At 44.2% G+C, this 23438-nt stretch overlaps 1 protein-coding gene across 1 annotated transcript in view; it reads left to right on the top strand.

Annotated features, from left to right (window-relative positions):
* The first annotated feature begins 739 nt into the window (after positions 1–739).
* Positions 740–23438, top strand: part of LOC121558187 (alpha-soluble NSF attachment protein-like) — a 26989-nt gene continuing 4290 nt past the window's right edge. Inside the window, exons 1-3 of the mRNA XM_045214771.1 lie at positions 740–788; positions 984–1061; positions 2081–2136. Of these exons, the coding sequence (XP_045070706.1) occupies positions 786–788; positions 984–1061; positions 2081–2136 (137 nt within the window). The 5' untranslated portion in view covers positions 740–785. The remainder of the gene's footprint in view (positions 789–983; positions 1062–2080; positions 2137–23438) is intronic.

Genomic DNA, 23438 nt, shown 5'->3' with positions numbered 1-23438 from the left:
TGTCCCAGACCTGCTGTTTTCAACTCTTTAATGATCGGCTATGAAAAGCCAACTGAGAGACCTGAGCCCTAGGACCATACGTCGGGGACTACCGGCCGTGGTGACTCCCTTGCTGTCCCCAGTCCGCCTGGCCTTGCTTATTCCAGTTTCACCTGTTCTGCCTTCGGTTATGGAACCCCTACCTGTCCCAGACCTGCTGTTTTCAACTCTTAATGATCGGCTATGAAAAGCCAACTGAGATTTATTCCTGATTATTATTTGACCATGCTTGTCACTTACTGAACATTTTTGAACATCTTGGCATGGTTCTGTTATAATCTCCACCCGGCACAGCCAGAAGAGGACTGGCCACCCCTCATAGCCTGGTTCCTCTCTAGGTTTCTTCCTAGGCTTTCGCCTTTCTAGGGAGTTTTTCCTAGCCACCGTGCTTCTACACCTGCATTACTAGCTGTTTGGGGTTTTAGGCTGGGTTTCTGTACAGCACTTCGAGATATTAGCTGATGTAAGAAGGGCTATATAAAATAAAATTGATTGATTGATTGAAATGAAACATTACCTTGGTATTTTCCTGCAGATCAAAGTGAATAGAATGGTCTCTGAGGGTAATACATCCTCTCCTCTCCTCTCCTCTCCTCTCCTCTCCTCTCCTCTCCTCTCCTCTCCTCTCCTCTCCTCTCCTTTCCTCTCCTCTCCTCTCCTCTCCTCTCCTCTCCTCTCCTCTCCTCTCCTCTCCATCCACAGAGGCTATCAACTGTCTGAACCGGGCCATAGAGATCTACACAGACATGGTGAAAACTCTTAGATACCCACCTCTTTGACTGCACATAGTTTACAACACCAAGACAAAGGGTACCATGTATCTACACGGAAGTATTTCACCAATAACATGAACTTGTAGAGCTATGATATGAGCACAGTCTGGTGTACTGTCATTCACTTCTCTCAACCTTCCCTCTGTGTTCCTCTTCTCTTGGACTCATTAGGGACGGTTCACTATCGCAGCCAAACATCACATCTCCATTGCAGAGATCTTTGAGACGGAGCTGGTGGATATTGATAAGGTCAGACCTATGGGACCTGGTCTAAAGTAGGAGCTATATAGGGAGCCATTTGGGATGCACACTGTGTCTGCCCTGTATAGCTCTGAGCTGAATAGACTGGAGAATCACTACTGCCCTGTATATGCTCTGAGCTGAATAGACTGGGAGAATCACTACTGCCCTGTATAGCTCTGAGCTGAATAGACTGGGAGAATCACTACTGCCCTGTATAGCTCTGAGCTGAATAGACTGGGAGAATCACTACTGCCCTGTATAGCTCTGAGCTGAATAGACTGGGAGAATCACTACTGCCCTGTATAGCTCTGAGCTGAATAGACTGGGAGAATCACTACTGCCCTGTATAGCTCTGAGCTGAATAGACTGGGAGAATCACTACTGCCCTGTATAGCTCTGAGCTGAATAGACTGGGAGAATCACTACTGCCCTGTATAGCTCTGAGCTGAATAGACTGGGAGAATCACTACTGCCCTGTATAGCTCTGAGCTGAATAGACTGGGAGAATCACTACTGCCCTGTATAGCTCTGAGCTGAATAGACTGGGAGAATCAGCTCCCTTATGAGTAAATATGGTGGTTATCAGATTTGCATTCATAGCCAGGTGTTGTACAAGGGACCAGAGTGTCCTTGTTGGGTCAAGATGTTGTCTCTGTCATGGTCAGGTGTATCTAGATGTTGTCTCTGTCAATGGGTCAGGTGTATCTAGATGTTGTCTCTGTCATGGGTCAGGTGTATCTAGATGTTGTCTCTGTCATGGGTCAGGTGTATCTAGATGTTGTCTCTGTCATGGGTCAGGTGTATCTAGATGTTGTCTCTGTCATGGGTCAGGTGTATCTAGATGTTGTCTCTGTCATGGGTCAGGTGTATCTAGATGTTGTCTCTGTCATGGGTCAGGTGTATCTAGATGTTGTCTCTGTCATGGGTCAGGTGTATCTAGATGTTGTCTCTGTCATGGGTCAGGTGTATCTAGATGTTGTCTCTGTCATGGGTCAGGTGTATCTAAATGTTGTCTCTGTCTGCAGGCTATAGCTCACTATGAACAGGCAGCAGATTACTACAAAGGAGAAGAATCAACAAGGTAGGAACCATAGACAATATATAGACAATATATAGACAATATATCAGCTCTGTTTAAGGTAGGAACCATAGACAATATATAGACAATATATCAGCTCTGTTTAAGGTAGGAACCATAGATAATATATAGACAATATATCAGCTCTGTTTAAGGTAGGAACCATAGACAATATATAGACAATATATCAGCTCTGTTTAAGGTAGGAACCATAGACAATATATGACAATATATCAGCTCTGTTTAAAGGTAGGAACCATAGACAATATATAGACAATATATCAGCTCTGTTTAAGGTAGGAACCATAGACAATATATAGACAATATATCAGCTCTGTTTAAAGGTAGAAACCATAGACAATATATCAGCTCTGTTTAAGGTAGGAACCATAGACAATATATAGACAATATATCAGCTCTGTTTAAGGTAGGAACCATAGACAATATATAGACAATATATCAGCTCTGTTTAAGGTAGGAACCATAGACAATATATAGACAATATATCAGCTCTGTTTAGGTAGAACCATAGACAATATATAGACAATATATCAGCTCTGTTTAAGGTAGGAACCATAGACAATATATAGACAATATATCAGCTCTGTTTAAGGTAGGAACCATAGACAATATATAGACAATATATCAGCTCTGTTTAAGGTAGGAACCATAGACAATATATCTCAGCTCTGTTTAAGGTAGGAACCATAGACAATATATAGACAATATATCAGCTCTGTTTAAGGTAGGAACCATAGACAATATATAGACAATATATCAGCTCTGTTTAAGGTAGGAACCATAGACAATATATAGACAATATATCAGCTCTGTTTAGGTAGGAACCATAGACAATATATAGACAATATATCAGCTCTGTTTAAGGTAGGAACCATAGACAATATATCAGCTCTGTTTAAGGTAGGAACCATAGACAGTACACTACCGGCCAAAGGTTTTAGAACACCTACTCATTCAAGGGTTGTTCTTTATTTTTACTATGTTCTACATTGTAGAATAATAGTGAAGACATCAAAACTATGCAATAACACATATGGAGTCATGTAGTAACCAAAAAAGTGTTAAACAAATCAAAATATATGTTTGATTCTTCAAAGTAGCCACCCTTTGCCTTGATGACAGCTTTGCACACTCTTGGCATTCTCTCAACCAGCTTCATGAGGTAGTCACCTGGAATGCGTTTCAATTAACAGGTGTGCCTTCTTAAAAGTTAATTTGTGGAATTTCTTTCCTTCTTAATGCGTTTTAGCCAATCAGTTGTGTTGTGACAAGGTAGAGGGGGTATACAGAAGATAGCCCTATTTGGTAAAAGACCAAGTCCATATTATGGCAAGAACAGCTCAAATAAGCAAAGAGAAATGACAGTCCATCATTACTTTAAGACATGAAGGTCAGTCAATCAAATCAAATTTTATTGGTCACATGCGCCGAATACAACAGGTGCAGACATTACAGTGAAATGCTTACTTACAGCCCTTAACCAACAGTGCATTTATTTTAAACAAAAAAAGTAAGAATAAAACAACAACAAAAAAAGTGTTGAGAAAAAAAGAGCAGAAGTAAAATAAAGTGACAGTAGGGAGGCTATATATACAGGGGGTACCGTTGCAGAGTCAATGTGCGGGGACACCGAAGCTAGTTGAGGTAGTTGAGGTAATATGTACATGTGGGTAGAGTTAAAGTGACTATGCATAAATACTTAACAGAGTAGCAGCAGCGTAAAAGGATGGGGTGGGGGGGGCAGTGCAAATAGTCCGGGTAGCCATGATTAGCTGTTCAGGAGTCTTATGGCTTGGGGGTAGAAGCTGTTGAGAAGTCTTTTGGACCTAGACTTGGCACTCCGGTACCGCTTGCCGTCGCGGTAGCAGAGAGAACAGTCTATGACTAGGGTGGCTGGAGTCTTTGACAATTTTGAGGGCCTTCCTCTGACACCGCCTGGTATAGAGGTCCTGGATGGCAGGAAGCTTGGCCCCAGTGATGTACTGGGCCGTACGCACTACCCTCTGTAGTGCCTTGCGGTCGGAGGCCAAGCAGTTGCCATACCAGGCGGTGATGCAACCAGTCAGGATGCTCTCTCGTGGTGCAGCTGTAGAATTTTTTGAGGATCTGAGGACCCATGCCAAATCTTTTCAGTCTCCTGAGGGGAATAGGCTTTGTCGTGCCCTCTTCACGACTGTCTTGGTGTGTTTGGACCATGATAGTTCGTTGGTGATGTGGACACCAAGGAACTTGAAGCTCTCAACCTGTTCCACTACAGCCCCGTCGATGAGAATGGGGGCGTGCTCAGTCCTCTTTTTTTTCCTGTAGTCCACAATCATCTCCTTTGTCTTGGTCAGTTGAGGGAGAGGTTGTTGTCCTGGCACCACACGGCCAGGTCTCTGACCTCCTCCCTATAGGCTGTCTCATCGTTGTCGGTGATCAGGCCTACCACTGTTGTCTCGTCGGCAAACTTAATGATGGTGTTGGAGTCGTGCCTGGCCATGCAGTCATGGGTGAACAGAGAGTACAGGAGGGGGACTGAGCACGCACCCCTGAGGGGCCCCCGTGTTGAGGATCAGTGTGGCAGATGTGTTGTTACCTACCCTTACCACCTGGGGGCGGCCCGTCAGGAAGTCAGGATCCAGTTGCAGAGGGAGGTGTTTTAGTCCCAGGATCCTTAGCTTAGTGATGAGCTTAGAGGGCACTAAGTGGTGTTGAATGATGAGCTGTAGTCAATGAATAGCATTCTCACGTAGGTGTTCCTCTTGTCCAGGTGGGAAAGGACAGTGTGGAGTGCAATAGAGATTGCATCATCTGTGGATCTGTTGGGGCGGTATGCAAATTGGAGTGGGTCTAGGGTTTCTGGGATAATGCTGTTGATGTGAGCCATGACCAGCCTTTCAAAGCACTTCATGGCTACAGACGTCAGTCGCTACTGGTCGGTAGTCATTTAGGCAGGTTATCTTAGAGTCCTTGGGCACGGGGACTATGGTGGTCTGCTTGAAACATGTTGGTATTACAGACTCAGTCAGGGACATGTTGAAAATGTCAGTGAAGACACTTGCCAGTTGGTCAGCACATGCTCGGAGTACGTCCTGGTAATCCGTCTGGCCCTGCGGCCTTGTGAATGTTGACCTGCTTAAAAGTCTTACTCACATCGGCTACGGAGAGCGTGATCACATAGTCATCCGGAACAGCTGGTGCTCTCATGCATGCTTCAGTGTTGCTTGCCTCAAGGCGAGCATAGAAGTGGTTTAGCTCGTCTGGTAGGCTTGGTTCACCTGGGCAGCTCGCGGCTGTGCTTCCCTTTGTAGTCTGTAATCGTTTCCAAGCCCTGCCACATCCGACGAGCGTCAGAGCCAGTGTAGTACGATTCAATCTTAGTCCTGTATTGACTCTTTGCCTGTTTGATGGTTCGTCGGAGGGCATAGCGGGATTTCTTATAAGCGTCCGGGTTAGAGTCCCGTTCCTTGAAAGCGGCAGCTCTACCCTTTAGCTCAGTACAGAACATTTCAAGACTTTGAAAGTTTCTTCAAGTGCAGTCACAAAAACCAACAAGCTTATGATGAAACTGGCTCTCATGAGGACCGCCACAGGAGTGGAAGACCCAGAGTTACCTATGCTTCAGAGGATAAGTTCATTAGAGTTACCAGCCTCAGAAATTGCAGCCAAAATAAATGCTTCACAGAGTTCAAGTAACAGACACATCTCAACATTAACTGTTCAGAGGAGACTGTGTGAATCAGGCCTTCATGGTCGAATTGCTGCAAAGAAACCACTACTAAAGGACACCAATAAGAAGAAGAGACTTGCTTGGGCCAAGAAACACGAGCAATGGACATTAGACCGGTGGAAATGTGTCCTTTGGTCTGGAGTCAAAAATTTGAGATTTTTGGTTCCAACCGCGCCGTGTCTTTGTGAGACGCGGTGTGGGTGAACGGATGATCTCCGCATGTGTATTTCCCACCGTAGCATGGAGGAGGAGGTGTTATGGTGTGGGGGTGCTTTGCAGGTGACACTGTCTGTGCTTTATTTAGAATTCAAGGCACACTTAACCAGCATGGCTACCACAGCATTCTGCAGCGATACGCCATCCCATCTGGTTTGGGCTTAGTGGGACTATCATTTGTTTTTCAACAGGACAATGACCCAACACACCTCCAGGCTGTGTTAGGGCTATTTGACCAAGAAGGAGAGTGATGGAGTGCTGCATCAGATGACCTGGCCTCCACAATCTCCCGACCTCAACCCAATTGAGATGGTTTGGGATGAGTCGGACTGCAGAGTGAAGGAAAAGCAGCCAACAAGTGCTCAGCATATGGGGAACTCCTTCAAGACTGTTGGAAAAGCATTTCAGGTGAAGCTGGTTGAGAGAATGCCAAGAGTGTGCAAAGCTGTCATCAAGGCAAAGGGTGGCTATTTGAAGAATCTCAAATATAAAATATATTTTGATTTGTTTAACACTTTTTTTGGTTTTTAAATGATTCCATATGTGTTATTTCATAGTTTTGATGACTTCACTATTATTCTACAATGTAGAAAATAGTCAAAATGAAGAAAAACCCTTGAATGAGTAGGTGTTCTAAAACTTTTGACTGGTACTGTATATCCGCTCTGTTTAAGGTAGGAACCATAGACTATACAGTGGGGAGAACAAGTATCTGATACACTGCTGATTTTTTAGGTTTTACTACTTACAAAGCATGTAGAGGTCTGTAATTTATCTAAAATCTAAAACAAAAATCCAGAAAATCACATCGTATGATTTTTAAGTAATTAATTTGCATTTTATTGCATGACATAAGTATTTGATACATCAGAAAAGCAGAACTTAATATTTGGTACAGAAACCTTTGTTTGCAATTACAGAGATCATACGTTTCCTGTAGTTCTTGACCAGGTTTGCACACACTGCAGCAGGGATTTTGGCCCACTCATCCATACAGACTTTCTCCAGATCCTTCAGGTTTCGGGGCTGTCGCTGGGCAATACGGACTTTCAGCTCCCTCCAAAGATTTTCTATTGGGTTCAGGTCTGGAGACTGGCTAGGCCACTCCAGGACCTTGAGATGCTTCTTACGGAGCCATTCCTTAGTTGCCCTGGCTGTGTGTTTCTTCAATGCTCTTACTGAGGGAAGGAGGTTGTTGGCCAAGATCTCGCGATACATGGCCCCATCCATCCTCCCCTCAATACGGTGCAGTCGTCCTGTCCCCTTTGCAGAAAAGCATCCCCAAAGAATGATGTTTCCACCTCCATGCTTCACGGTTGGGATGGTGTTCTTGAGGTTGTACTCATCCTTCTTCTTCCTCCAAACACGGCGAGTGGAGTTTAGACCGAAAAGCTCTATTTTTGTCTCATCAGACCACATGACCTTCTCCCATTCCTCCTCTGGATCATCCAGATGGTCATTGGCAAACTTCAGACGGGCCTGGACATGCGCTGAGCTTGAGCAGGGGGGGACCTTGCGTGCGCTGCAGGATTTTAATCCATGACGGCATAGTGTGTTACTAATGGTTTTCTTTGAGACCGTGGTCCCAGCTCTCTTCAGGTCATTGACCAGGTCCTGCCGTGTAGTTCTGGGCTGATCCCTCACCTTCCTCATGATCATTGATGCCCCACGAGGTGAGATCTTGCATGGAGCCCCAGACCGAGGGTGATTGACCGTCATCTTGAACTTCTTCCATTTTATAATAATTACGCCAACAGTTGTTGCCTTCTCACCAAGCTGCTTGCCTATTGTCCTGTAGCCCATCCCAGCCTTGTGCAGGTCTACAATTTTATCCCTGATGTCCTTACACAGCTCTCTGGTCTTGGCCATTGTAGAGAGGTTGGAGTCTGTTTGATTGAGTGTGTGGACAGGTGTCTTTTATACAGGTAACGAGTTCAAACAGGTACAGTTAATACAGGTAATGAGTGGAGAACAGGAGGGCTTCGTTAAAAAAACGAACAGGTCTGTGAGAGCCGGAATTGATCAAATAATTATGTCATGCAATAAAATGCAAATTAATTATTAAAAAATCATACAATGTGATTTTCTGGATTTTTGTTTTAGATTCCGTCTCTCACAGTTGAAGTGTACCTATGATAAAAATTACAGACCTCTACATGCTTTGTAAGTAGGAAAACCTGCAAAATCGGCAGTGTATCAAATACTTGTTCTCCCCGCTGTATATGATCTCTGTTTAAGGTAGGAACCATAGACTATATATGATCTCTGTTTAAGGTAGGAACCATAGACTATATATGATCTCTGTTTAAGGTAGGAACCATAGACTATATATGAGCTCTGTTTAAGGTAGGAACCATAGACAATGTCAGCTCTGTTTAAGGTAGGAGATAGAACAGTGTTGGAAAGACGGGGGAGTCAAAGGGCAGTAGGCCGGATTCCAACCAATGCCGATTCTGGAATACATGTACGGGCAATACATGTAACCCTAACCCATACATGTATGGGCAATACATGTAACCCTAACCCATACATGTATGGGCAGTACATGTAACCCTAACCCATACATGTATGGGCAGTACATGTAACCCTAACCCATACATGTATGGGCAGTACATGTAACCCTAACCCATACATGTATGGGCAGTACATGTAACCCTAACCCATACATGTATGGGCAGTACATGTAACCCTAACCCATACATGTATGGGCAGTACATGTAACCCTAACCCATACATGTATGGGCAGTACATGTAACCCTAACCCATACATGTATGGGCAGTACATGTAACCCTAACCCATACATGTATGGGCAATACATGTAACCCTAACCCATACATGTATGGACAGTACATGTAACCCTAACCCATACATGTATGGGCAATACATGTAACCCTAACCCATACATGTATGGGCAGTACATGTAACCCTAACCCATACATGTATGGACCGCACGTCAGTTCTATAGCTTTGAATATCTATGGTGGGAACTATGGATAGATATTAATGCAATGAATAGATCCCACATGACTCCTTACTTTGAGCTGACATGATGCCTTACATTCCCCTCTGTTGTTCTGTCCTACTGAATGAGACCCTGTGTTTTAACTGGTTGTTCTGTCCTACTGAAAGAGACCCTGTGTTTTAACTGGTTGTCCTCTGTTCTGTCCTACTGAAAGAGACCCTGTGTTTTAACTGGTTGTCCTCTGTTCTGTCCTACTGAAAGAGACCCTGTGTTTTAACTGGTTGTTCTGTCCTACTGAAAGAGACCCTGTGTTTTAACTGGTTGTCCTCAGTTCTGTCCTACTGAAAGAGACCCTGTGTTTTAACTGGTTGTTCTGTCCTACTGAATGAGACCCTGTGTTTTAACTGGTTGTTCTGTCCTACTGAAAGAGACCCTGTGTTTTAACTGGTTGTCCTCTGTTCTGTCCTACTGAAAGAGACCCTGTGTTTTAACTGGTTGTCCTGTCTCCTCTACTGAAAGAGAGACCCTGTGTTTTTACTGGTTGTTCTGTCCTACTGAAAGAGACCCTGTGTTTTAACTGGTTGTCCTCTGTTCTGTCCTACTGAAAGAGACCCTGTGTTTTAACTGGTTGTCCTCTGTTCTGTCCTACTGAAAGAGACCCTGTGTTTTTACTGGTTGTTCTGTCCTACTGAAAGAGACCCTGTGTTTTAACTGGTTGTCCTCTGTTCTGTCCTACTGAAAGAGACCATGTGTTTTAACTGGTTGTTCTGTCCTACTGAAAGAGACCCTGTGTTTTAACTGGTTGTCCTCTGTTCTGTCCTACTGAAAGAGACCCTGTGTTTTAACTGGTTGTCCTCTGTTCTGTCCTACTGAAAGAGACCCTGTGTTTTAACTGGTTGTCCTCTGTTCTGTCCTACTGAAAGAGACCCTGTGTTTTAACTGGTTGTCCTCTGTTCTGTCCTACTGAAAGAGACCCTGTGTTTTAACTGGTTGTCCTCTGTTCTGTCCTACTGAAAGAGACCCTGTGTTTTAACTGGTTGTCCTCTGTTCTGTCCTACTGAAAGAGACCCTGTGTTTTTAACTGGTTGTCCTCTGTTCTGTCCTACTGAAAGAGACCCTGTGTTTTAACTGGTTGTCTCTTCTGTCCTACTGAAAGAGACCCTGTGTTTTAACTGGTTGTCCTCTGTTCTGTCCTACTGAAAGAGACCCTGTGTTTTAACTGGTTGTCCTTCTGTCCTACTGAAAGAGACCCTGTGTTTTAACTGGTTGTCCTCTGTTCTGTCCTACTGAAAGAGACCCTGTGTTTTAACTGGTTGTCCTCTGTTCTGTCCTACTGAAAGAGACCCTGTGTTTTAACTGGTCTTGTTCTGTCCTACTGAAAGAGACCCTGTGTTTTAACTGGTTGTCCTCTGTTCTGTCCTACTGAAAGAGACCCTGTGTTTTAACTGGTTGTCCTCTGTTCTGTCCTACTGAAAGAGACCCTGTGTTTTAACTGGTTGTCCTCTGTTCTGTCCTACTGAAAGAGACCCTGTGTTTTAACTGGTTGTCCTCTGTTCTGTCCTACTGAAAGAGACCCTGTGTTTTAACTGGTTGTCCTCGTCTGTCCTACTGAAAGAGACCCTGTGTTTTAACTGGTTGTCCTCTGTTCTGTCCTACTGAAAGAGACCCTGTGTTTTAACTGGTTGTCCTCTGTTCTGTCCTACTGAAAGAGACCCTGTGTTTTAACTGGTTGTCCTCTGTTCTGTCCTACTGGAAAGAGACCCTGTGTTTTAACTGGTTGTCCCTGTTCTGTCCTACTGAATGAGACCCTGTGTTTTAACTGGTTGTCCTCTGTTCTGTCCTACTGAAAGAGACCCTGTGTTTTAACTGGTTGTCTTCTGTCCTACTGAAAGAGACCCTGTGTTTTAACTGGTTGTCCTCTGTTCTGTCCTACTGAAAGAGACCCTGTGTTTTAACTGGTTGTCCTCTGTTCTGTCCTACTGAAAGAGACCCTGTGTTTTAACTGGTTGTCCTGTCTGTCCTACTGAAAGAGACCCTGTGTTTTAACTGGTTGTCCTCTGTTCTGTCCTACTGAAAGAGACCCTGTGTTTTAACTGGTTGTCTTGTTCTGTCCTACTGAAAGAGACCCTGTGTTTTAACTGGTTGTCCTCTGTTCTGTCCTACTGAAAGAGACCCTGTGTTTTAACTGGTTGTCCTCTGTTCTGTCCTACTGAAAGAGACCCTGTGTTTTAACTGGTTGTCCTCTGTTCTGTCCTACTGAAAGAGACCCTGTGTTTTAACTGGTTGTCCTCTGTTCTGTCCTACTGAAAGAGACCCTGTGTTTTAACTGGTTGTCCTCTGTTCTGTCCTACTGAAAGAGACCCTGTGTTTTAACTGGTTGTTGTTCTGTCCTACTGAAAGAGACCCTGTGTTTTAACTGGTTGTCCTCTGTTCTGTCCTACTGAAAGAGACCCTGTGTTTTAACTGGTTGTCCTCTGTTCTGTCCTACTGAAAGAGACCCTGTGTTTTAACTGGTTGTCCTCTGTTCTGTCCTACTGAAAGAGACCCTGTGTTTTAACTGGTTGTCCTCTGTTCTGTCCTACTGAAAGAGACCCTGTGTTTTAACTGGTTGTCTCTGTCCTACTGAAAGAGACCCTGTGTTTTAACTGGTTGTCCTCTGTTCTGTCCTACTGAAAGAGACCCTGTGTTTTAACTGGTTGTCCTCTGTTCTGTCCTACTGAAAGAGACCCTGTGTTTTAACTGGTTGTCCTCTGTTCTGTCCTACTGAAAGAGACCCTGTGTTTTAACTGGTTGTCCTCTGTTCTGTCCTACTGAAAGAGACCCTGTGTTTTAACTGGTTGTCCTTTCTGTCCTACTGAAAGAGACCCTGTGTTTTAACTGGTTGTCCTCTGTTCTGTCCTACTGAAAGAGACCCTGTGTTTTAACTGGTTGTCATTTTCTGTCCTACTGAAAGGAGACCCTGTGTTTTAACTGGTTGTCCTCTGTTCTGTCCTACTGAAAGAGACCCTGTGTTTTAACTGGTTGTCTCTGTCCTACTGAAAGAGACCCTGTGTTTTAACTGGTTGTCCTTTTCTGTCCTACTGAAAGAGACCCTGTGTTTTAACTGGTTGTCTGTTCTGTCCTACTGAAAGAGACCCTGTGTTTTAACTGGTTGTCCTCTGTTCTGTCCTACTGAAAGAGACCCTGTGTTTTAACTGGTTGTTCTGTTCTGTCCTACTGAAAGAGACCCTGTGTTTTAACTGGGTTGTTCTGTCCTACTGAAAGAGACCCTGTGTTTTAACTGGTTGTCCTCTGTTCTGTCCTACTGAAAGAGACCCTGTGTTTTAACTGGTTGTCTGTTCTGTCCTACTGAAAGAGACCCTGTGTTTTAACTGGTTGTCCTCTCTGTCCTACTGAAAGAGACCTGTGTTTAACTGGTTGTTTCTGTCCTACTGAAAGAGACCCTGTGTTTTAACTGGTTGTTCTGTCCTACTGAAAGAGACCCTGTGTTTTAACTGGTTGTCCTCTGTTCTGTCCTACTGAAAGAGACCCTGTGTTTTAACTGGTTGTTCTTCTGTCCTACTGAAAGAGACCCCTGTGTTTTAACTGGTTGTCTCTGTTTGTCCTACTGAAAGAGACCCTGTGTTTTAACTGGTTGTCCTCTGTTCTGTCCTACTGAAAGAGACCCTGTGTTTTAACTGGTTGTCCTCTGTTCTGTCTTACTGAAAGAGACCCTGTGTTTTAACTGGTTGTCCTCTGTTCTGTCCTACTGAAAGAGACCCTGTGTTTTAACTGGTTGTCCTCTGTTCTATCCTACTGAAAGAGACCCTGTGTTTTAACTGGTCCTGTTCTGTCCTACTGAAAGAGACCCTGTGTTTTAACTGGTTGTCCTCTGTTCTGTCCTACTGAAAGAGACCCTGTGTTTTAACTGGTTGTCCTCTGTTCTGTCCTACTGAAAGAGACCCTGTGTTTTAACTGGTTGTCCTCTTTCTGTCCTACTGAAAGAGACCCTGTGTTTTAACTGGTTGTCCTCTGTTCTGTCCTACTGAAAGAGACCCTGTGTTTTAACTGGTTGTCTCTGTTCTGTCCTACTGAAAGAGACCCTGTGTTTTAACTGGTTGTCCTCTGTTCTGTCCTACTGAATGAGACCCTGTGTTTTAACTGGTTGTCCTCTGTTCTGTCCTACTGAAAGAGACCCTGTGTTTTAACTGGTTGTCCTCTGTTCTGTCCTACTGAAAGAGACCCTGTGTTTTAACTGGTTGTCCTCTGTTCTGTCCTACTGAAAGAGACCCTGTGTTTTAACTGGTTGTTCTGTCCTACTGAAAGAGACCCTGTGTTTTAACTGGTTGTTCTGTCCTACTGAAAGAGACCCTGTGTTTTAACTGGTTGTCCTCTGTTCTGTCCTACTGAAAGAGACCCTGTGTTTTAACTGTTTGTCCTCTGTTCTGTCCTACTGAAAGAGACCCTGTGTTTTAACTGGTTGTCCTCTGTTCTGTCCTACTGAAAGAGACCCTGTGTTTTAACTGGTTGTCCTCTGTTCTGTCCTACTGAAAGAGACCCTGTGTTTTAACTGGTTGTCTCTGTTCTGTCCTACTGAATGAGACCCTGTGTTTTAACTGGTTGTCCTCTGTTCTGTCCTACTGAAAGAGACCCTGTGTTTTAACTGGTTGTCCCTCTGTTCTGTCCTACTGAAAGAGACCCTGTGTTTTAACTGGTTGTCCTCTGTTCTGTCCTACTGAAAGAGACCCTGTGTTTTAACTGGTTGTCCTCTGTTCTGTCCTACTGAAAGAGACCCTGTGTTTTAACTGGTCCTGTTCTGTCCTACTGAAAGAGACCCTGTGTTTTAACTGGTTGTTTCTGTCCTACTGAAAGAGACCCTGTGTTTTAACTGGTTGTCCTCTGTTCTGTCCTACTGAAAGAGACCCTGTGTTTTAACTGGTTGTCCTCTGTTCTGTCCTACTGAAAGAGACCCTGTGTTTTAACTGGTTGTCCTCTGTTCTGTCCTACTGAAAGAGACCCTGTGTTTTAACTGGTTGTCCTCTGTTCTGTCCTACTGAAAGAGACCCTGTGTTTTAACTGGTTGTCCTCTGTTCTGTCCTACTGAAAGAGACCCTGTGTTTTAACTGGTTGTCCTCTGTTCTGTCCTACTGAAAGAGACCCTGTGTTTTAACTGGTTGTCCTCTGTTCTGTCCTACTGAAAGAGACCCTGTGTTTTTAACTGGTTGTCCTCTGTTCTGTCCTACTGAAAGAGACCCTGTGTTTTGAACTGGTTGTCCCTGTTCTGTCCTACTGAAAGAGACCCTGTGTTTTAACTGGTTGTCCTCTGTTCTGTCCTACTGAATGAGACCCTGTGTTTTAACTGGTTGTCCTCTGTTCTGTCCTACTGAAAGAGACCCTGTGTTTTAACTGGTTGTCCTCTGTTCTGTCCTACTGAAAGAGACCCTGTGTTTTAACTGGTTGTCCTCTGTTCTGTCCTACTGAAAGAGACCCTGTGTTTTAACTGGTTGTCCTCTGTTCTGTCCTACTGAAAGAGACCCTGTGTTTTAACTGGTTGTCCTCTGTTCTGTCCTACTGAAAGAGACCCTGTGTTTTAACTGGTTGTCTCTGTTCTGTCCTACTGAAAGAGACCCTGTGTTTTAACTGGTTGTCCTCTGTTCTGTCCTACTGAAAGAGACCCTGTGTTTTTAACTGGTTGTCCTCTGTTCTGTCCTACTGAAAGAGACCCTGTGTTTTAACTGGTCTCTGTTCTGTCCTACTGAAAGAGACCCTGTGTTTTAACTGGTTGTCCTCTGTCCTACTGAAAGAGACCCTGTGTTTTAACTGGTTGTCCTCTGTTCTGTCCTACTGAAAGAGACCCTGTGTTTTAACTGGTTGTCCTCTGTTCTGTCCTACTGAAAGAGACCGTGTTAACTGGTTGTTCTGTCCTACTGAAAGAGACCCTGTGTTTTAACTGGTTGTCCTCTGTTCTGTCCTACTGAATGAGACCCTGTGTTTTAACTGGTTGTCCCTCTGTTCTGTCCTACTGAAAGAGACCCTGTGTTTTAACTGGTTGTCCTCTGTTCTGTCCTACTGAAAGAGACCCTGTGTTTTAACTGGTTGTCCTCTGTTCTGTCCTACTGAAGAGACCCTGTGTTTTAACTGGTTGTCCTCTGTTCTGTCCTACTGAAAGAGACCCTGTGTTTTAACTGGTTGTCCTCTGTTCTGTCCTACTGAAAGAGACCCTGTGTTTTAACTGGTTGTCTTCTGTCCTACTGAAAGAGACCCTGTGTTTTAACTGGTTGTCCTCTGTTCTGTCCTACTGAAAGAGACCCTGTGTTTTAACTGGTTGTCCTCTGTTCTGTCCTACTGAAAGAGACCCTGTGTTTTAACTGGTTGTTCTGTCCTACTGAAAGAGACCCTGTGTTTTAACTGGTTGTTCTGTCCTACTGAAAGAGACCCTGTGTTTTAACTGGTTGTCCTCTGTTCTGTCCTACTGAATGAGACCCTGTGTTTTAACTGGTTGTTCTGTCCTACTGAAAGAGACCCTGTGTTTTAACTGGTTGTCCTCTGTTCTGTCCTACTGAAAGAGACCCTGTGTTTTAACTGGTTGTCCTCTGTTCTGTCCTACTGAAAGAGACCCTGTGTTTTTAACTGGTTGTCCTCTGTTCTGTCCTACTGAAAGAGACCCTGTGTTTTAACTGGTTGTCTTGTTCTGTCCTACTGAAAGAGACCCTGTGTTTTAACTGGTTGTCCTCTGTTCTGTCCTACTGAAAGAGACCCTGTGTTTTAACTGGTTGTCCTCTGTTCTGTCCTACTGAAAGAGACCCTGTGTTTTAACTGGTTGTCCTCTGTTCTGTCCTACTGAATGAGACCCTGTGTTTTAACTGGTTGTCCTGTTCTGTCCTACTGAAAGAGACCCTGTGTTTTAACTGGTTGTCCTCTGTTCTGTCCTACTGAATGAGACCCTGTGTTTTAACTGGTTGTCCTCTGTTCTGTCCTACTGAAAGAGACCCTGTGTTTTAACTGGTTGTCCTCTGTTCTGTCCTACTGAAAGAGACCCTGTGTTTTAACTGGTTGTCCTCTGTTCTGTCCTACTGAAAGAGACCCTGTGTTTTAACTGGTTGTCCTCTGTTCTGTCCTACTGAAAGAGACCCTGTGTTTTAACTGGTTGTCCTCTGTCCTACTGAAAGAGACCCTGTGTTTTAACTGGTTGTCCTCTGTTCTGTCCTACTGAAAGAGACCCTGTGTTTTAACTGGTTGTCCTCTCGTTCTGTCCTACTGAAAGAGACCCTGTGTTTTAACTGGTTGTCCTCTGTTCTGTCCTACTGAAAGAGACCCTGTGTTTTAACTGGTTGTCCTCTGTTCTGTCCTACTGAAAGAGACCCTGTGTTTTAACTGGTTGTCCTCTGTTCTGTCCTACTGAAAGAGACCCTGTGTTTTAACTGGTTGTCTCTGTTCTGTCCTACTGAAAGAGACCCTGTGTTTTAACTGGTTGTCCTCTGTTCTGTCCTACTGAAAGAGACCCTGTGTTTTAACTGGTTGTCCTCTGTTCTGTCCTACTGAAAGAGACCCTGTGTTTTAACTGGTTGTCCTCTGTTCTGTCCTACTGAAAGAGACCCTGTGTTTTAACTGGTTGTCCTCTGTTCTGTCCTACTGAAAGAGAGACCCTGTGTTTTAACTGGTTGTCCTCTGTTCTGTCCTACTGAAAGAGACCCTGTGTTTTTAACTGGTTGTTCTGTCCTACTGAAAGAGACCCTGTGTTTTAACTGGTTGTCCTCTGTTCTGTCCTACTGAAAGAGACCCTGTGTTTTAACTGGTTGTCCTCTGTTCTGTCCTACTGAAAGAGACCCTGTGTTTTAACTGGTTGTCCTCTGTTCTGTCCTACTGAAAGAGACCCTGTGTTTTAACTGGTTGTCCTCTGTTCTGTCCTACTGAAAGAGACCCTGTGTTTTAACTGGTTGTCCTCTGTTCTGTCCTACTGAAAGAGACCCTGTGTTTTAACTGGTTGTCCTCTGTTCTGTCCTACTGAAAGAGACCCTGTGTTTTAACTGGTTGTCCTCTGTTCTGTCCTACTGAAAGAGACCCTGTGTTTTAACTGGTTGTCCTCTGTTCTGTCCTACTGAAAGAGACCCTGTGTTTTAACTGGTTGTCCTCTGTTCTGTCCTACTGAAAGAGACCCTGTGTTTTAACTGGTTGTCCTCTGTTCTGTCCTACTGAAAGAGACCCTGTGTTTTAACTGGTTGTCCTCTGTTCTGTCCTACTGAAAGAGACCCTGTGTTTTAACTGGTTGTCCTCTGTTCTGTCCTACTGAAAGAGACCCTGTGTTTTAACTGGTTGTCCTCTGTTCTGTCCTACTGAAAGAGACCCTGTGTTTTAACTGGTTGTCCTGTTCTGTCCTACTGAAAGAGACCCTGTGTTTTAACTGGTTGTCCTCTGTTCTGTCCTACTGAAAGAGACCCTGTGTTTTAACTGGTCTGTTCTGTCCTACTGAAAGAGACCCTGTGTTTTAACTGGTTGTCCTCTGTTCTGTCCTACTGAAAGAGACCCTGTGTTTTAACTGGTTGTCTCTGCTCTGTCCTACTGAATGAGACCCTGTGTTTTAACTGGTTGTTCTGTCCTACTGAAAGAGACCCTGTGTTTTAACTGGTTGTCCTCTGTTCTGTCCTACTGAAAGAGACCCTGTGTTTTAACTGGTTGTCCTTCTGTCCTACTGAAAGAGACCCTGTGTTTTAAACTGGTTGTCTCTGTCCTACTGAATGAGACCCTGTGTTTTAACTGGTTGTCCTCTTTTCTGTCCTACTGAAAGAGACCCTGTGTTTTAACTGGTTGTCCTCTGTTCTGTCCTACTGAAAGAGACCCTGTGTTTGTAACTGGTTGTCCTCTGTTCTGTCCTACTGAAAGAGACCCTGTGTTTTAACTGGTTGTCCCTCTGTTCTGTCCTACTGAAAGAGACCCTGTGTTTTAACTGGTTGTCTCTGTCCTACTGAAAGAGACCCTGTGTTTTAACTGGTTGTCCTCTGTTCTGTCCTACTGAAAGAGACCCTGTGTTTTAACTGGTTGTCCTCTGTTCTGTCCTACTGAAAGAGACCCTGTGTTTTAACTGGTTGTCCTCTGTTCTGTCCTACTGAATGAGACCCTGTGTTTTAACTGGTTGTCCTCTGTTCTGTCCTACTGAAAGAGACCCTGTGTTTTAACTGGTTGTCCTCTGTTCTGTCCTACTGAAAGAGACCCTGTGTTTTAACTGGTTGTTCTGTCCTACTGAATGAGACCCTGTGTTTTAACTGGTTGTCCTCTGTTCTGTCCTACTGAAAGAGACCCTGTGTTTTAACTGGTTGTCCTCTGTTCTGTCCTACTGAAAGAGACCCTGTGTTTTAACTGGTTGTCCTCTGTTCTGTCCTACTGAAAGAGACCCTGTGTTTTAACTGGTTGTCCTCTGTTCTGTCCTACTGAAAGAGACCCTGTGTTTTAACTGGTTGTCCTCTGTTCTGTCCTACTGAATGAGACCCTGTGTTTTAACTGGTTGTCCTCTGTTCTGTCCTACTGAATGAGACCCTGTGTTTAACTGGTTGTCCTCTTTCTGTCCTACTGAAAGAGACCCTGTGTTTTAACTGGTTAGTCCTCTGTTCTGTCCTACTGAAAGAGACCCTGTGTTTTAACTGGTTGTCCTCTGTTTCTGTCCTACTGAAAGAGACCCTGTGTTTTAACTGGTTGTCCTCTGTTCTGTCCTACTGAAAGAGACCCTGTGTTTTAACTGGTTGTTTCTGTCCTACTGAAAGAGACCCTGTGTTTTAACTGGTTGTCCTCTGTTCTGTCCTACTGAAAGAGACCCTGTGTTTTAACTGGTTGTCCTCTGTTCTGTCCTACTGAAAGAGACCCTGTGTTTTAACTGGTTGTCCTCTATTCTGTCCTACTGAAAGAGACCCTGTGTTTTAACTGGTTGTCCTCTGTTCTGTCCTACTGAAAGAGACCCTGTGTTTTAACTGGTTGTCCTCTGTTCTGTCCTACTGAAAGAGACCCTGTGTTTTAACTGGTTGTCCTCTGTTCTGTCCTACTGAAAGAGACCCTGTGTTTTAACTGGTTGTCCTCTGTTCTGTCCTACTGAAAGAGACCCTGTGTTTTAACTGGTTGTCCTCTGTTCTGTCCTACTGAAAGAGACCCTGTGTTTTAACTGGTTGTCCTCTGTTCTGTCCTACTGAAAGAGACCCTGTGTTTTAACTGGTTGTCCTCTGTTCTGTCCTACTGAAAGAGACCCTGTGTTTTAACTGGTTGTTCTGTCCTACTGAAAGAGACCCTGTGTTTTAACTGGTTGTCCTCTGTTCTGTCCTACTGAAAGAGACCCTGTGTTTTAACTGGTTGTCCTCTGTTCTGTCCTACTGAATGAGACCCTGTGTTTTAACTGGTTGTCCTCTGTTCTGTCTACTGAAAGAGACCCTGTGTTTTAACTGGTTGTCCTCTGTTCTGTCCTACTGAAAGAGACCCTGTGTTTTAACTGGTTGTCCTCTGTTCTGTCCTACTGAAAGAGACCCTGTGTTTTAACTGGTTGTTCTGTCCTACTGAAGAGACCCTGTGTTTTAACTGGTTGTCCTCTGTTCTGTCCTACTGAAAGAGACCCTGTGTTTTAACTGGTTGTCCTCTGTTCTGTCCTACTGAAAGAGACCCTGTGTTTTAAACTGGTTGTCCTCTGTTCTGTCCTACTGAAAGAGACCCTGTGTTTTAACTGGTTGTTCTGTCCTACTGAAAGAGACCCTGTGTTTTAACTGGTTGTCCTCTGTTCTGTCCTACTGAAAGAGACCCTGTGTTTTAACTGGTTGTCCTCTGTTCTGTCCTACTGAAAGAGACCCTGTGTTTTAACTGGTTGTCCTCTGTTCTGTCCTACTGAAAGAGACCCTGTGTTTTCACTTGTTGTCCTCTGTTCTGTCCTACTGAAAGAGACCCTGTGTTTTAACTGGTTGTCTCTTCTGTCCTACTGAAAGAGACCCTGTGTTTTAACTGGTTGTCCTCTGTTCTGTCCTACTGAAAGAGACCCTGTGTTTTAACTGGTTGTTCTGTCCTACTGAAAGAGACCCTGTGTTTTAACTGGTTGTCCTCTGTTCTGTCCTACTGAAAGAGACCCTGTGTTTTAACTGGTTGTCCTCTGTTCTGTCCTACTGAAAGAGACCCTGTGTTTTAACTGGTTGTCCTCTGTTCTGTCCTACTGAAAGAGACCCTGTGTTTTAACTGGTTGTCCTCTGTTCTGTCCTACTGAATGAGACCCTGTGTTTTAACTGGTTGTTCTGTCCTACTGAAAGAGACCCTGTGTTTTAACTGGTTGTTCTGTCCTACTGAATGAGACCCTGTGTTTTAACTGGTTGTCCTCTGTTCTGTCCTACTGAAAGAGACCCTGTGTTTTAACTGGTTGTCCTCTGTTCTGTCCTACTGAAAGAGACCCTGTGTTTTAACTGGTTGTCCTCTGTTCTGTCCTACTGAAAGAGACCCTGTGTTTTAACTGGTTGTCCTCTGTTCTGTCCTACTGAAAGAGACCCTGTGTTTTAACTGGTTGTCCTCTGTTCTGTCCTACTGAAAGAGACCCTGTGTTTTAACTGGTTGTCCTCTGTTCTGTCCTACTGAAAGAGACCCTGTGTTTTAACTGGTTGTCCTCTGTTCTGTCCTACTGAAAGAGACCCTGTGTTTTAACTGGTTGTCCTCTGTTCTGTCCTACTGAAAGAGACCCTGTGTTTTAACTGGTTGTCCTCTGTTCTGTCCTACTGAAAGAGACCCTGTGTTTTAACTGGTTGTCCTCTGTTCTGTCCTACTGAAAGAGACCCTGTGTTTTAACTGGTTGTTCTGTCCTACTGAAAGAGACCCTGTGTTTTAACTGGTTGTCCTCTGTTCTGTCCTACTGAAAGAGACCCTGTGTTTTAACTGGTTGTCCTCTGTTCTGTCCTACTGAAAGAGACCCTGTGTTTTAACTGGTTGTCCTCTGTTCTGTCCTACTGAAAGAGACCCTGTGTTTTAACTGGTTGTCCTCTGTTCTGTCCTACTGAAAGAGACCCTGTGTTTTAACTGGTTGTCCTCTGTTCTGTCCTACTGAAAGAGACCCTGTGTTTTAACTGGTTGTCCTCTGTTCTGTCCTACTGAAAGAGACCCTGTGTTTTAACTGGTTGTCCTCTGTTCTGTCCTACTGAAAGAGACCCTGTGTTTTAACTGGTTGTCCTCTGTTCTGTCCTACTGAAAGAGACCCTGTGTTTTAACTGGTTGTCCTCTGTTCTGTCCTACTGAAAGAGACCCTGTGTTTTAACTGGTTGTCCTCTGTTCTGTCCTACTGAAAGAGACCCTGTGTTTTAACTGGTTGTCCTCTGTTCTGTCCTACTGAAAGAGACCCTGTGTTTTAACTGGTTGTCCTTCTGTCCTACTGAAAGAGACCCTGTGTTTTAACTGGTTGTCCTCTGTTCTGTCCTACTGAAAGAGACCCTGTGTTTTAACTGGTTGTCCTCTGTTCTGTCCTACTGAAAGAGACCCTGTGTTTTAACTGGTTGTCTCTGTTCTGTCCTACTGAAAGAGACCCTGTGTTTTAACTGGTTGTCCTCTGTTCTGTCCTACTGAAAGAGACCCTGTGTTTTAACTGGTTGTCCTCTGTTCTGTCCTACTGAAAGAGACCCTGTGTTTTAACTGGTTGTCCTCTGTTCTGTCCTACTGAAAGAGACCCTGTGTTTTAACTGGTTGTCCTCTGTTCTGTCCTACTGAAAGAGACCCTGTGTTTTAACTGGTTGTCTCTGTTCTGTCCTACTGAAAGAGACCCTGTGTTTTAACTGGTCTCGTTCTGTCCTACTGAAAGAGACCCTGTGTTTTAACTGGTTGTCCTCTGTTCTGTCCTACTGAAAGAGACCCTGTGTTTTAACTGGTCCTCTGTTCTGTCCTACTGAAAGAGACCCTGTGTTTTAACTGGTTGTCCTCTGTTCTGTCCTACTGAAAGAGACCCTGTGTTTTAACTGGTTGTTCTGTCCTACTGAATGATACCCTGTGTTTTAACTGGTTGTCCTCTGTTCTGTCCTACTGAAAGAGACCCTGTGTTTTAACTGGTTGTTCTGTCCTACTGAAAGAGACCCTGTGTTTTAACTGGTTGTTCTGTCCTACTGAATGAGACCCTGTGTTTTAACTGGTTGTTCTGTCCTACTGAAAGAGACCCTGTGTTTTAACTGGTTGTCCTCTGTTCTGTCCTACTGAAAGAGACCCTGTGTTTTAACTGGTCCTGTTCTGTCCTACTGAAAGAGACCCTGTGTTTTAACTGGTTGTCCTCTGTCCTACTGAAAGAGACCCTGTGTTTTAACTGGTTGTCCTCTGTTCTGTCCTACTGAAAGAGACCCTGTGTTTTAACTGGTTGTCCTCTGTTCTGTCCTACTGAAAGAGACCCTGTGTTTTAACTGGTTGTCCTCTGTTCTGTCCTACTGAAAGAGACCCTGTGTTTTAACTGGTTGTTCTGTCCTACTGAAAGAGACCCTGTGTTTTAACTGGTTGTTCTGTCCTACTGAAAGAGACCCTGTGTTTTAACTGGTTGTTCTGTCCTACTGAATGAGACCCTGTGTTTTAACTGGTTGTCCTCTGTTCTGTCCTACTGAAAGAGACCCTGTGTTTTAACTGGTTGTCCTCTGTTCTGTCCTACTGAAAGAGACCCTGTGTTTTAACTGGTTGTTCTGTCCTACTGAAAGAGACCCTGTGTTTTAACTGGTTGTCCTCTGTTCTGTCCTACTGAAAGAGACCCTGTGTTTTAACTGGTTGTCCTCTGTTCTGTCCTACTGAAAGAGACCCTGTGTTTTAACTGGTTGTCCTCTGTTCTGTCCTACTGAAAGAGACCCTGTGTTTTAACTGGTTGTCCTCTGTTCTGTCCTACTGAAAGAGACCCTGTGTTTTAACTGGTTGTCCTGTTCTGTCCTACTGAAAGAGACCCTGTGTTTTAACTGGTTGTCCTCTGTTCTGTCCTACTGAAAGAGACCCTGTGTTTTAACTGGTTGTCCTCTGTTCTGTCCTACTGAAAGAGACCCTGTGTTTTAACTGGTTGTCCTCTGTTCTGTCTTACTGAAAGAGACCCTGTGTTTTAACTGGTTGTTCTGTCCTACTGAATGAGACCCTGTGTTTTAACTGGTTGTCCTCTGTTCTGTCCTACTGAAAGAGACCCTGTGTTTTAACTGGTTGTTCTGTCCTACTGAAAGAGACCCTGTGTTTTAACTGGTTGTTCTGTCCTACTGAAAGAGACCCTGTGTTTTAACTGGTTGTCCTCTGTTCTGTCCTACTGAAAGAGACCCTGTGTTTTAACTGGTTGTCCTCTGTTCTGTCCTACTGAAAGAGACCCTGTGTTTTAACTGGTTGTCCTCTGTTCTGTCCTACTGAAAGAGACCCTGTGTTTTAACTGGTTGTTCTGTCCTACTGAAAGAGACCCTGTGTTTTAACTGGTTGTCCTC

Source organism: Coregonus clupeaformis, unplaced genomic scaffold (genome assembly GCF_020615455.1).
Source record: "Coregonus clupeaformis isolate EN_2021a unplaced genomic scaffold, ASM2061545v1 scaf0310, whole genome shotgun sequence".
Lineage (NCBI taxonomy): Eukaryota > Metazoa > Chordata > Actinopteri > Salmoniformes > Salmonidae > Coregonus > Coregonus clupeaformis.
Note: the sequence above shows the minus strand (reverse complement) of the source record. Positions and strands in the feature narration are given on the sequence as shown.